This window comes from Erinaceus europaeus, chromosome 1 (genome assembly GCF_950295315.1).
Source record: "Erinaceus europaeus chromosome 1, mEriEur2.1, whole genome shotgun sequence".
NCBI classification, from domain to species: domain Eukaryota; kingdom Metazoa; phylum Chordata; class Mammalia; order Eulipotyphla; family Erinaceidae; genus Erinaceus; species Erinaceus europaeus.
The window spans coordinates 130,924,724-130,936,935 of NC_080162.1; the positions used below are offsets into that span (position 1 = coordinate 130,924,724).

General features: G+C 40.0%; 1 protein-coding gene across 1 annotated transcript in view; it reads left to right on the forward strand.

The window, feature by feature from the left end:
* CSMD3 (CUB and Sushi multiple domains 3) overlaps positions 1-12,212 on the forward strand; it is a 1,712,448-nt gene that overhangs the window by 405,904 nt on the left and 1,294,332 nt on the right. The window contains exon 5 of the mRNA XM_060195764.1: positions 7,606-7,813. Coding sequence (XP_060051747.1) covers positions 7,606-7,813 — 208 coding nt within the window. The remainder of the gene's footprint in view (positions 1-7,605; positions 7,814-12,212) is intronic.

The window sequence follows — 12,212 nt, forward strand, 5'->3', positions numbered from 1 at the left end:
TGCAAATAAGCAAGTTGCACTTTCTTGAAGCTAAAAGCAAAACATTCGGAAAAAAAAAAAAAAAGAACACCTATCTGAAGAGATTCATGTGCACCTATGTTCATAGCCACACTATTTGTAATAACCCTCAATTGGAAGCAAACTGGATCCTCAACGATGGGATTAGACTGCTTTGCATTCTCTTGGAGACATGAGAAATCATAGCCATGTGTCAACAACTAAACTATAAATCATTAACTTCACAATAAAATAATTTAAAAAAAAAAGAAAATGATGGTGTATATATACCCAATGAAATAACTGCTTAGCAACTAGATATGATGAATTCATCTCCTTTGCCACATTTTGGAAAGGACTTGAATCATGTTAAGTGCCATCAACCAAAAGGAGAAGGACCAATGCAAGGATATCTCACTAATAGATGTAACTTCCGAAACAAGGAGAAAGAAAAGAAAGACAGGGGGTGGGGTCCAGAAGCAGTACATTTGGTTAAGGGCTCACATTAGAGTGTGCAAGGACCCGGGTTCAAGACCCTTGTTCCAAACTGTAGGGGGAAATCTTCATAAGTGGTGAAGCAGGTCTGCAGGTGCCTCTCTGTCTCTTTCTCTCTGTATCTCCCCATCCTTTCTCAATTTATCTCTGTTTCTATCCTATAAAAATAATAATTTTTTTAAAAAAAGAAAACAGGGAAAACTGTGTATTAGATATGATGTGCCTCAATAAAGCCAAGGGCTATCATGGAGCTAAGCTAGGGGTGAGATGGGAGTCAAGAATATTCTGAGATGACATTGAAGACTCAGTGTATAATGGTGGAGGCAGATTAAGTTGGTGGAAATGGTGTACTGAAAATGTATCTTGGGGAGCTAAGAAAGTGTACTCTTCCTTGTTAACAACAAATATCTTGTACATCACTACTTGCCTGATAAAAATTGAAGGAAGGGTGATCAAAATCGATGGAAGGATGGAACAAAAGCAGGAGTAAGGAAGGAAGGAAGAGTAGGAAAAAAGGAGAGAGGGAAGGAAAGAAGTTTCTTGTTGGAAAAGTAGTTCACTTGGGAGGATATGTGTTTTGCCATTTGTGTAGCTCCAGTTGTCACAGGGTACCTTTCTATTGTGCAACAGGATGAGTGTCAACATTTTCCTCACCTTCCATTCAAACTATCTCCTATGCCATAATGTTGGGCAGTACACCAGCTTCCCCCTGCTTATCCCTGTGGTCTATTTACATAACCAGTTACCTAGGAACCGCCCTGCCTGCAGGGCACTGGTTTTATCCCACTGGTTCAGGATGTCTTTTTGCTCCGCCCCTTCTCCGCCCCCTCTTGTAGTCACCCTGATTTCCACCAGTCTCTTTTCGCTCCACCCTTTCTACCTCACATCCTGTTTCCACCCTACTTGGCCAGTACATATACAGCTGCTCTTCTGTTTTAACACACTGGGGATTGCCTTCTGGCTCTGAGAGTTCCAGAGTCTCTCTCCTGTGCACGAGTTCCTGATCCCTCTCCCATGCAGCAGCCTAGGTTGGCTCCAGTTGAGTTCTCTCCATCCCAGAGAGCACTTGCTCGGGAAGAAGCACCCTCAGCCTCTCCTGGCACCATAGCACTCTAGACCCTCCACCCACCTTAATCTCCCCCAAGGTGCTCCAGTCTCTAGAGAGATAATAGGCCATTAAGGTTTTATTCAGTAATATCCCTTACTATTTGTCTTAAACTTCATTTCTGAATGAGATTATCCAGCATTCATCCTTTTCAGTCTGACCATTCACGTAATGTGATTTCTTGAAATTCCATCCAAGTTGTAGCAAAAGTGTTGATTACTATCCCTTAGTGTGTATATAGCATCTCTTTCTTAATCACTTATCTTTCTCTATTTTGGCTACTACAAATGGTGTTTCCATAAGTACCTGTGTACATAGAACTCTTCAGTAACATGTTTTTGTGTTCTTTGGATATATGCTGAAGAAGAGCAATTGCCAGATTCTATGTAGTAGGTCCATTTCCCACTGTTCAGAGGATTCTCCTGGTAGAGAGATTGGAAAAATGTACATCCTTATCAGCAGTGGAAAAAAAAAATGTTCCCACTTCTCCACTAGCTTCTGTGCTTTTTTGGTGCAAACTATTCACATCTATCTGATTATCTGTGATGCTGAGTTTGTGTGTATGTGTGTGTTTCATACACATGCCTGTTGGTCATCTGAACATCTTCTTTAATGAAAAAAATGTGTTCAGATCTTCCTCCCCTTATTTTCTAATCTAGAGCACTGCACAACTCATGATTATGGTGGTGTGGGAGTTGAACCTGGGACTTTCCACTCCCCTTTGTCCCATTTCTATGGTGTTGCTTTTTGTTGTCCTTGCTGAATTTTAAGATTTCTTTAGATATTGTGATTAGCGGTCTGTTTTCTGAGGGATGGCATTCATATATATTCTCCCATCCAGTATGGCTTGTTTTTATTTTGGTGATAGTTCTTTTTGTTGTGTGGAAGATTGTTCGATATAATCACATTGGTTTGCTTTTACTCTTGTTACCTAGGTATTAGAATTGAATCTCAAAATACAGTATTATAGCACACATCACATAGTGTTCTCATGTTTTTGTCTATGTAGGTTTTTTGTTTGTTTCTTGCCTAATATGACTCTATAAATAATTTCAGTTTGACATTGTTTATGAAGGCATGTGGCAGGTTGGTTCTTTCTTAAGCATTTAGTTATCCACCCTCCCCTATACCATTTATTAATGTTTTGGACTCCTTTGTTCATAATTAACTGTCCATATGTGTGAGAGTTTATTTCATGACTTTCTGTGTTGTTATATTGATCGGTGAAGCAGGACTACAGTTGTCTCTCCCCCCACTTCTCCTCCCCTCTCAATTTCTTTCTCTCCTTCAAAGGAAAAAGATAAAGAAAATGGCAGCAGGGTGTGATAGGTTCTTAGTGCAGGCACTGAGCCCTAGCAGTAACTTTGTTCACACACACACACACACACACACACACACACACACACACCCTTAAAAAAGAAATTAAAAAAAAAGAAAATTTGACAGCAAGATTGGTTTGCATTCTGGAAGATTACATATCCTGTCCATATTTTCAAATGCAAGTCTGTTATATTTTGCATTGAAGTAATTTAGCTATACAAGAAGGAGTTCCCTGGAGTGTGATATTCTAAGAGTTACTTTTCAGTTCATATTTGAGATTTCTCTCTTCCATGAGACATTAAACTGGGAAACTTCAAGGAGTTTGTGCAAATAAATGGGTTTGTATACCCTGGAGCTTGGGAGCACAAAGTGTGTTATTATAAAGTCATTGCTGGACCATGGGCTTCCTGTGGTGTGCGAAAACATTTCCAGACACTGAATAAATGGGATGTGTTACATTTGACCGAACGTAGAGATTTTGTGATATAGTTCTGATCCTAGCCTGGAATTTTCTTAGATTATGCACTAATTCAACTTTAATCATGCGGTGACATAGTTGGTGACAAAGAATACATAGTCCCCTATAACACTGTTTGCATGAGCAAGACTACAGTAATCCTGAGAGAAATTCATTCTCAAAAGGAAAGTTGATGGGGGTGGGAGGACAACTTTGATAATTCTATGAAAGGGCTCATGAGTTAAAAAAATAGTAATAGGGAGTCGGGCGGTGGTGCAGTGGGTTAAGCGCATGTGGTGCAAAGCACAGGGACCGGTGTAAGGATCCCGGTTCGAGCTCCTGGCTCCCTACCTGCAGGGGAGTCACTTCACAGGCGGTGAAGCAGGTCTGCAGGTCTTTCTCTCCCCTCTCTGTCTTCCCCTCCTCTCTCCATTTCTCTCTGTCCTATCCAACAACGAACAACATCAACAATAGCAGTAATAATAACCACAACAAGGCTACAACAACAAGGGCAACAAAAAGGGGGAAAAATGACCTCCAGGAGCGGTGGATTCATGGTGCAGGCACTGAGCCCAGCAATAACCCTGGAGGGAAAAAAAATAGTAATAATAATTAGGTCTGGGCAGTAATGTAGTGGGTGAAGCCATATGGTACAAAGTACAGGGACTCCTGGTTCCAGCCTCTGGCTCCCCACCTGCAGGGGGTTCACTGTACAAGCAGTAAAGTACGTCTGCAGGTGTCTGTCTTTCTCTTCCCTTCTCTTCTCTTCCTCTCTCAATTTTTCTCTGTCCTATTCAACAACAATAGCAGCAGCAATAAAACAACAATAACACAGCAAAATGGAAAAAGTGGCCACCAGGAGCAGTGGATTTATTGTACAGGCAGCAAACCCCAGTGGAGGCAAAAATTAATAATAATAATAATAGTAACCATATTCATTTATTTGCCTAAGTCTTTAGAAACTAGTCCCAAACAGATACCAGAGAAATAAGAATATTCAAAACCCATGCTCTCTTTTACTTTAAAATTTAAGAAAATCACAGAGTAAAGGTATATGGACAGAAATGTCAGGAGAGATACAAAGAAAAGCAAGATAATCCTCTTCCTTATCTCTGCCACACATACTTTAACTTTGGGGCCAGGGGTGGGGGGAGAAAGCTTTGTCCAATAAAGTAGACATTATTGTGAGTTCTGATGTCTGAATCAACTAACTGGAGATTTTATTGATAACAGTGAATAGGATTGTTTTATACTAATCTGACACAAAAACTTCCTGCCTGAAATGATAATTAGAAAGAGAAAAATAAATAGCCAACACAAGTATTTTAGTGGGTTTTGTACTAGTGACCCTATGAATATATGATTATATCCTATTTTGTTTTCAAAGCAGTAGTAAACATTGGTGTTGGTATTGAGAAGGCAAAGACAAAAGTAATTTGTGGTTCGGGTCATCAGAATGTGTTTTATGTGAGGTTAAGGTTACAGTCTTTGGGAAGGAATTATAGTTTCTGTAAGAAAATTGCAGTAATATGCCTTATGTTGTAAACAGGATCATTATTTAGTAGTTTAAATCAGTTGAAAACAGAGCAAGAAGAACCAAAAAGATAGTTCAAATGTAGTCTCGGGACATTAAAGCCATAGAGGTGATTATATTCTATATTCATTATTAATAAATAACACACACAATTGTATGTGATGAACGTCAGAAAAATTTAAGATTTTTTTTTTTCATTTAGGGCTGAAGAGATAGCATAGTGGTTATGCAAAAATACTTTAATGCCTGAGGCTCTGAGGTCTCAGGTTCAGTCCCCATCACCACCTTAAACCAAAGTTAAGCAGTATTCTTGTGTCTCTCTCTTCCCTCTTTTTCTCTCTTTACATTTCTGTCTGTATTTCTCTCATTCTATTTTTTTTCTTTTTACCAGAGCACTGCTCAGCTCTGGCTTATTATGGTGCAGGGGACTGAAAGTGGGACTTTGGAGCCTCAGGCATGAGAATCACTTCCATAGCCATTACTCTATCCCCACTGTATTTACCTCATTAAAAATAAATGCGAAATTTAAAAATATTTTATTTACATTTTCAGTTCATGAACTGAATGGTGTTAAACAGGAAAAACTACTTCATTGCTCGCTTATGAAGCTTCCCCTTACAGGTGGGGGCTGAGGGCATGAGTTCTTTCTCTTGGTACACAGATAACACCAAACTGAATGAGTGCTCGCTCTCTCTCTCTCTCTCTCTCTCTCTCACACACACACACACACACACACACACACACACACACACACACACACACACACACACACACACTAGAGCACTGTTTACCTCTGGCTGATGGTGTCTCTGTCTCTGTCTCTCTCACTAGAGCACTGTTTACCTCTGGCTGATGGTGGTATAGGGGACTGAATGAGCTCTAAAATGAAGGTTTGATGTTCCAATTTTCGAGACTTCTCTGGGGTTTCCACCACTGTAAATAAAAGGACTTGCCTGTAATAGATCAGACACATAATTACAAATGAATCTACTATGTGTCACTGCGGATATATGCCAATTGTAAAATAGCTTATTCAGAAGGACAAAATTAAAATGAACTCCAAACTGTATAAAATACATGGACAACAAAAAGAAAAATGCTGGCAGAACACTTCATGTTGTCTGTGTGGGAAATGTCTTCGAATACTTGAGTCCAACAGCAAAGAGAACAGAAAGATAAACCAAGAAAACTGCATCAAAATGAAAAGCTTCTTTTGTTCAGTAAAGGGAAACAACTCACTACCCTGTGATCTGGTAATTTCTCTCTTGGAGACTTATCAAAAGGAAGCAGGGACTGGGTGGGTGGTAGTGTACCTGGTTAAGCACTCATAGTACTTTGTGTAAGGACTCTAGTAAGGATCAGGGGTTGAAACCCTACTCCTTACCTGTAAGGAAGTGGGATGTTTCACAAGTGATGATAAAATTGTTTCCCTCTCTCTCTCTCTCTCTCTCTCTCTCTCTCTCTCCCCCCCTCTCTCCCTTCTCTTTCAATTTCTTTCTATCCTATTGAATACAATGGAAAAAAAAAAGGCCACTAGACGTGGTGACAGTACTGAACCGCCAACAACAACCCTGGAGGTAAAAATTTAAAAAAAAAAAAACATAAAAAAAGGGATGAGTAGCTAAGAAAGCTGTGCTCACTTTCTCTCTCTCTCTCTCTCTCTCTCTCTCTCTTTTGCCTTTAGAGTTATCTCTGGGGCTCAGGGCTCAGTGCTGGCACTACAATTCCATTGCTCCTGGTGGGCATTTTTTCATTTTTTTTAATTGTATAGGACAGCAAGAAATTGAGAGAGGAGGGGGACGGAGAGAGGGAGAGAGAGATAGACATCTGCAGACCTGCTTCAACACTTGTGAAGTGACCCTCTACAAGTGGGGAGCTGGAGGCTTGAACCCAGATCCTTGCTTGGGTCCTTGCACTTCCTACTATATGCTCTTGTCCCAGTGCTCTGCTGCTCACCCTTTGAGAGCTGTGGTATCTCTCACTACACAGTGGAGTAGTACCTTATCAGCTATTAAAATAATGAAGTCTTTTTTTTTTTTTAAGTCTCATCTTGGGTGAAACTTGAAGGAATTGTGCTAAATGATGTAAGCCAAAAAGAGAAGAATAAATACAGGGTGATCTCTTGTGCATAAGGGGGGAGGCCTGGTTTCTGTAGTGGAAAGAAAGTGTCCTGTCATGCTGAGAACTAACTGTTGCTGTTATTTTTTCACTTTCATTCCTATTTCAGTTATAGTTAGTTATAAAATTGTCCAGTTACGGAACTCAGGCGGTAGCACAGTGGGCTAAGCACAGGTGGTGAAAAACACAAGGACTGGCTAAAGATCCTGGTTTGAGCCCCTGGCTTCCCACCTGCAGGGGAGTCACTTCACAGGAGGCGAAGCAGGTCTGCAGGTGTCTGTCCCCCTCTCTGTCTACCCCTTCTCTCTCCATTTATCTCTCTCCTATCCAACAACAACAATAACTACAACAATAAAACAAGGACAATCGAAGGAAATAAATAAATAATTTTTTAAAAAGTAAAAAGAAAGTTGTCCAGTTACAGTCTATACTTATTTTTTTTCCTCAAATTGCTACGTCAGCTTTGTATTTTACTTAATTAGTATTGGTACAATAATCATTTGATGTCACAATATGTGTACTGATATTGTAACAAAAACCATAATGAGTTATGACTGAACATCTTATCCTTTTCAACAGCTGAAGATGCATGTGGAGGAACCATGAGAGGATCCAGCGGTGTCATATCCAGTCCTAGTTTTCCGAATGAGTACCACAACAATGCAGATTGCACTTGGACCATTGTAGCAGAACCTGGAGACACAATTTCACTCATATTTACTGATTTCCAAATGGAAGAAAAGTATGATTACTTAGAAATAGAAGGTTCTGAGCCACCTACAATATGGTAAGTAGATAGTTTCTATAAATGTCATTGATGTCATCATGTGAAGCCAAAGGCTTTCAGAGAATAGGTATATGTGAACTTAAAGGCTTGGCTATTTTAAAGAGCTAACTGTTAACAGGAAAATTTTCAGGAGTAGCTGTCAAAGCTGAGAGGTGTTTTATTTTTGGGGATCTAAAGGGGGCTAGCATGTTGTTATTACTACTAGATAGACTGGTATTTTAAAAGAAATGAATTCTCATTGCTATTTATCACTCAATTCATGAAAGGTACTATAATTTGGTGGGAAGGTTTATAAGCAAATATAAGTTGTTGCACAGTTGTGTTCCTTTGTAGAACATTCTATAGTTGGTGGTTTTATTGAATTAGTTGAATAACCATTAAAAGATATTTGTCTTTGTTTTTTGTAGTTGGGTCTTTTATATACCCAGCTGTCTAAAGGCAAAAAACATTAAAAATATTATGCGTTGGATAGCTGTGGCCAGTTTTTTTAGAGACTAAAAATATGATCTCATGAAAACTATAGAATCCAAACCATGGTACATCCAGTAAAAGTACACAATTACTATGCCTCATAGCAAGGTTACATGTCCCAATCCCCAGTCCCCACCTAAAAGGGTGGGGTGGAGGAAGATGCTTCAAAAGCAGTGGAGCAGTGCTGCTACTGCCTCTCCTTCTCTCTCCCGCCATATTTCTCTCTGTTCATATCATAATAAAGAAAATAACAATAAGGGGGAAAATGAACACTGGGAGTGGTGAATCAGTTAGGCAGGCAACACGCCCCATCAGTAACTCTGGTAAAGTATATTGGAGAAAAGCAGTCTATACCATTTACAAATTTTAAGTTGAGAGCTACCATTTGTGAAGTAGATTCAGAAATCAGTTATTTTGAAGCCTGGGCCTTATAAGTGTGCAGTGTCATTATATCTGGTCACTCTTTCATTCAGATATAGGCAGGGGGAAGGAGATATTCCACAGCACTGGAACTTCCTGCCATAGGACACACCATGGGGCTCCACAGCTTCAAAGTGGGCTGTGCATTAATCACATTTTGTTTGACAATGGAGTAGACTATCTCTCCAGGAAAAACTAGACAATTTAATTTCACAAATAAACACAAAGTTTATTTCAAAGTCTTTTTAGATATTGATATCCTTAATAAGCCTAAGTAAGGATAGTTTATGAGAATGCCTTGCTGAAGTGCAGATCGGTTATACTAGTGACATATGTTCACAATATATGTGTAGGAAATTATTAATGCACACAAACATACATCCTTGATTAATGATTAAAGGTTTAATTTGCCGTTGTCACATACATATGTTGGTTGGAGTTGCTCCTAGCCTTTATTTACTTACTCTTTGCAGTTCTGAACCTTTGTGCATGTTTACTTTAACTGATTCTGGGCCAAATTTTTCATTATTTTTATGTTATGAGAGATGAAAGAAACAGAGATACACTATAGCACTGGAATTGCCCGTAGTGGCCAGAACTCCTATTGGCTTGAGCCTGGGCTGCATAGCTATATGCATAGCTATAAGGCACATGCTGCCCTAGGCAAGTGATCTTTTGCTCTAGGATTGTCTTTTTTCTCTTTAGAGACACAGGGAAAGTGAAAAAGAAACAGCGCCTAGGATGCTCCCTCCTCCCTTTTGTTACCCTGTTTTTTTAAAAAAATTATTTATTGGGGAATTAATGTTTTACACTCAACAGTAAACACAATAGTTTGTATATACAGAACATTTCTCAGTTTTCACTATAACAATACAACCCCCACTAAGTGCCAAGGATGCTTTCTTCCATGTGGCCCTGAGCAGACTGGAGCCAGAGACTCACAGATGGCAAAGCAGTGCACTATCCAACTGCTGATCCAGCCTTTCCCTTCTCAAGCACTTCTTGACTTTAGTTTATTAACCACAAGAACTGTGTGCTATATAATACAATGCCAATCTGTGTATTTCACTTCTGAAAGTTACTCAACATTCCTGTTTAATTTTAGAAGAAACACAGTAGGATTTGGTGTTAATACGCTATCAAAAAGCTTTTCAGAATTAGAAATTTTATTTTGTCATCATAAGACTGAATCTATCTCAGGTCAGCAAAATAGCTTACTTGGGTAATACACCTGTCTTGCCATGCGTGTGGCCCAAGTTTGACCTATCTCTCACACCACTGGAGGCAGATTCTTTACTGTGATCCTATTTTTCTCTGGAAAAGTCATCCTGGTATGGGTGGGGGGAGCCTGGTAACAACTTAAATATACCAGCAAATAAACAACATCAACAAAACCTAAATTTCTCTTCAGAATATATAATATTATTGAAACACATGATAGTATAGAATGTTAAATGTAGACATTTACCATGTTCTTTTATTCTATCTCTTACTTTCTATATGTCCCTCATATCATCGGCCTTCAGGCTTTTTTAAAAAAATATTACTGATTTAATAATGATTAACAAGATTGTGGGATAAGAGGAGTATAATTCCATATAATTTCCACCACCAGAGTTCTATATCCTTTCCCCTCCTTTGGAAGCTTTCTTATTCTTTATCCCTCTGGGAGTATGGACAAAATATCTATTTTTAATATTTTTTCTATAACTTTTATTCATAAAAAGGAAACACTGACAAAAATAATAGGCTAAGAGGGGCACAACTTCACAGAGTTCCCACCACCTGAACTCTGTATCTCATCCCCTCCCCTGATAGGTTTCCTATTCTTTATCCCTCTGGGAACATGAACCAAGGGACATTATGGGCTACAGAAAGTAGAAGGTCTGGCTTCTGTAATTGCTTCCCTGGTGAACATGGGCATTGGCAGGTTGATCCACACCCTTAGCCTGTTTCTCTCTTTCAGTGGTGGGGCAGGGCTCTGGGGAAGTGGGGCTCCAGGACACACTGATGGGGTCCTCTGTCCAGGGAAGCCTGCTTGGCATCATGGCATCTTCTGGAACCTGGTGGCTGAAAGAGGAGTCAACATATAAAGCCAAACAAATTGTTGACTAATTATGAACCTAAAGGCTGGAATAGTGCAGATGAACATTTCTGGGTCTCTATTTTGTGGATAGCTAGTAGGCCTATTTTAGTTAAATTCCAAAGGGTCCATGACTATATTAGTGTTTTTTTTTTTTCTGAGCCTGACATCTGATATGTAGGTGGAACCAAGTTATTGTCTGGGGGAGATGATGTCATGGCTGCAAAAAGGACCAGAAAGCTGGATCAGGGAAGGGAGTAGCTCCCAAATATGGGAAAAGTGTATAAATTAGTGTTGACTGTAAACCCCATCAATTTGATGTAATCTAGGGCCTATATTCAGCTTAGGAGCCTATGTGACCTCTGCATCCCTGTAGATCTGAGCTCACATTCTGTGGTCATGAATAGGAACATTCCAAGCTCCCGCAATTTCAGAACCCATCTTCCTCAGGTGGAAGATAGAGTATGCTGTCCAGCCTCCCTTCAGAGGATGGAACATTCTCTACAGTTGTTAATCCAATTTGAAGGCAAGGCCCTAGCTGGCCCCCAATGGGGTCTATTGTGTTGTTCCTGATAGAGATAACTAGTAACAATGGAGAGAGGGATTTATTTGAGGTCTAGGCCCATCCTGTCTGTTTGGGAATTTCAGGACTCCTGGACTAGAGCCCCAGCTGATGGGGTGGCCTGATAGTGACTAAAGAGTCATCCTTACAGTATGCCAGTCTCTTGCCCTTACTCAGCTTTTGTAGATGGACCAAAGATCTTTATGGGGTGCAGAACAGGAATTTTCCCTCAATGTACAATGGTAGAAATTCCCCCAGTCTCTGAAGGGAGGCTAAGTTAACATACTCTACCACTCGAGGAAGACTGGTTTTGAAATGAGTGCAGCCTAGAATGTTCCTAGATATAACCATGGAATGCAAGTTCAGACTGACAAGGCTGCAGAGGTTACACTGACTCCTGTGCTAAATATGAATAGATATGGGCCCTGGTTCAAATGATGGGGTTTACAGTTAGCAGTATTTTATACTTTTCCTGTATTTGGGAGCTACTCTCTGCCCTGAACCAGCCTTCTGGTCCTAGTCCCAAATATGACACAATCCTACCTTCAGATTCTTAAGTAAAATGATACAAAAGGACCCAGATAATAGTTGAACAGAAGAACATAGGATTTGCATATGTGCAGTGTCAGGCTCAGTCATAGGCAGCTCCATATATTAGAGCTTAGTTGTGGGGAGTCGGGCTGTAATGCAGAGGGTTAAGCACATGTGGTGCAAAATGCAAGGACCAGCATAAGGATCCCGGTTTGAGCCCCTGGCTCCCCACCTGCAGGGGAGTCACTTCACAAGCGGTGAAGCAGGTCTGCAGGTGTCTATCTTTCTCTTCTCCCCTTTGTCTTCCACTCCTCTCTCCATTTCTCTCTGTC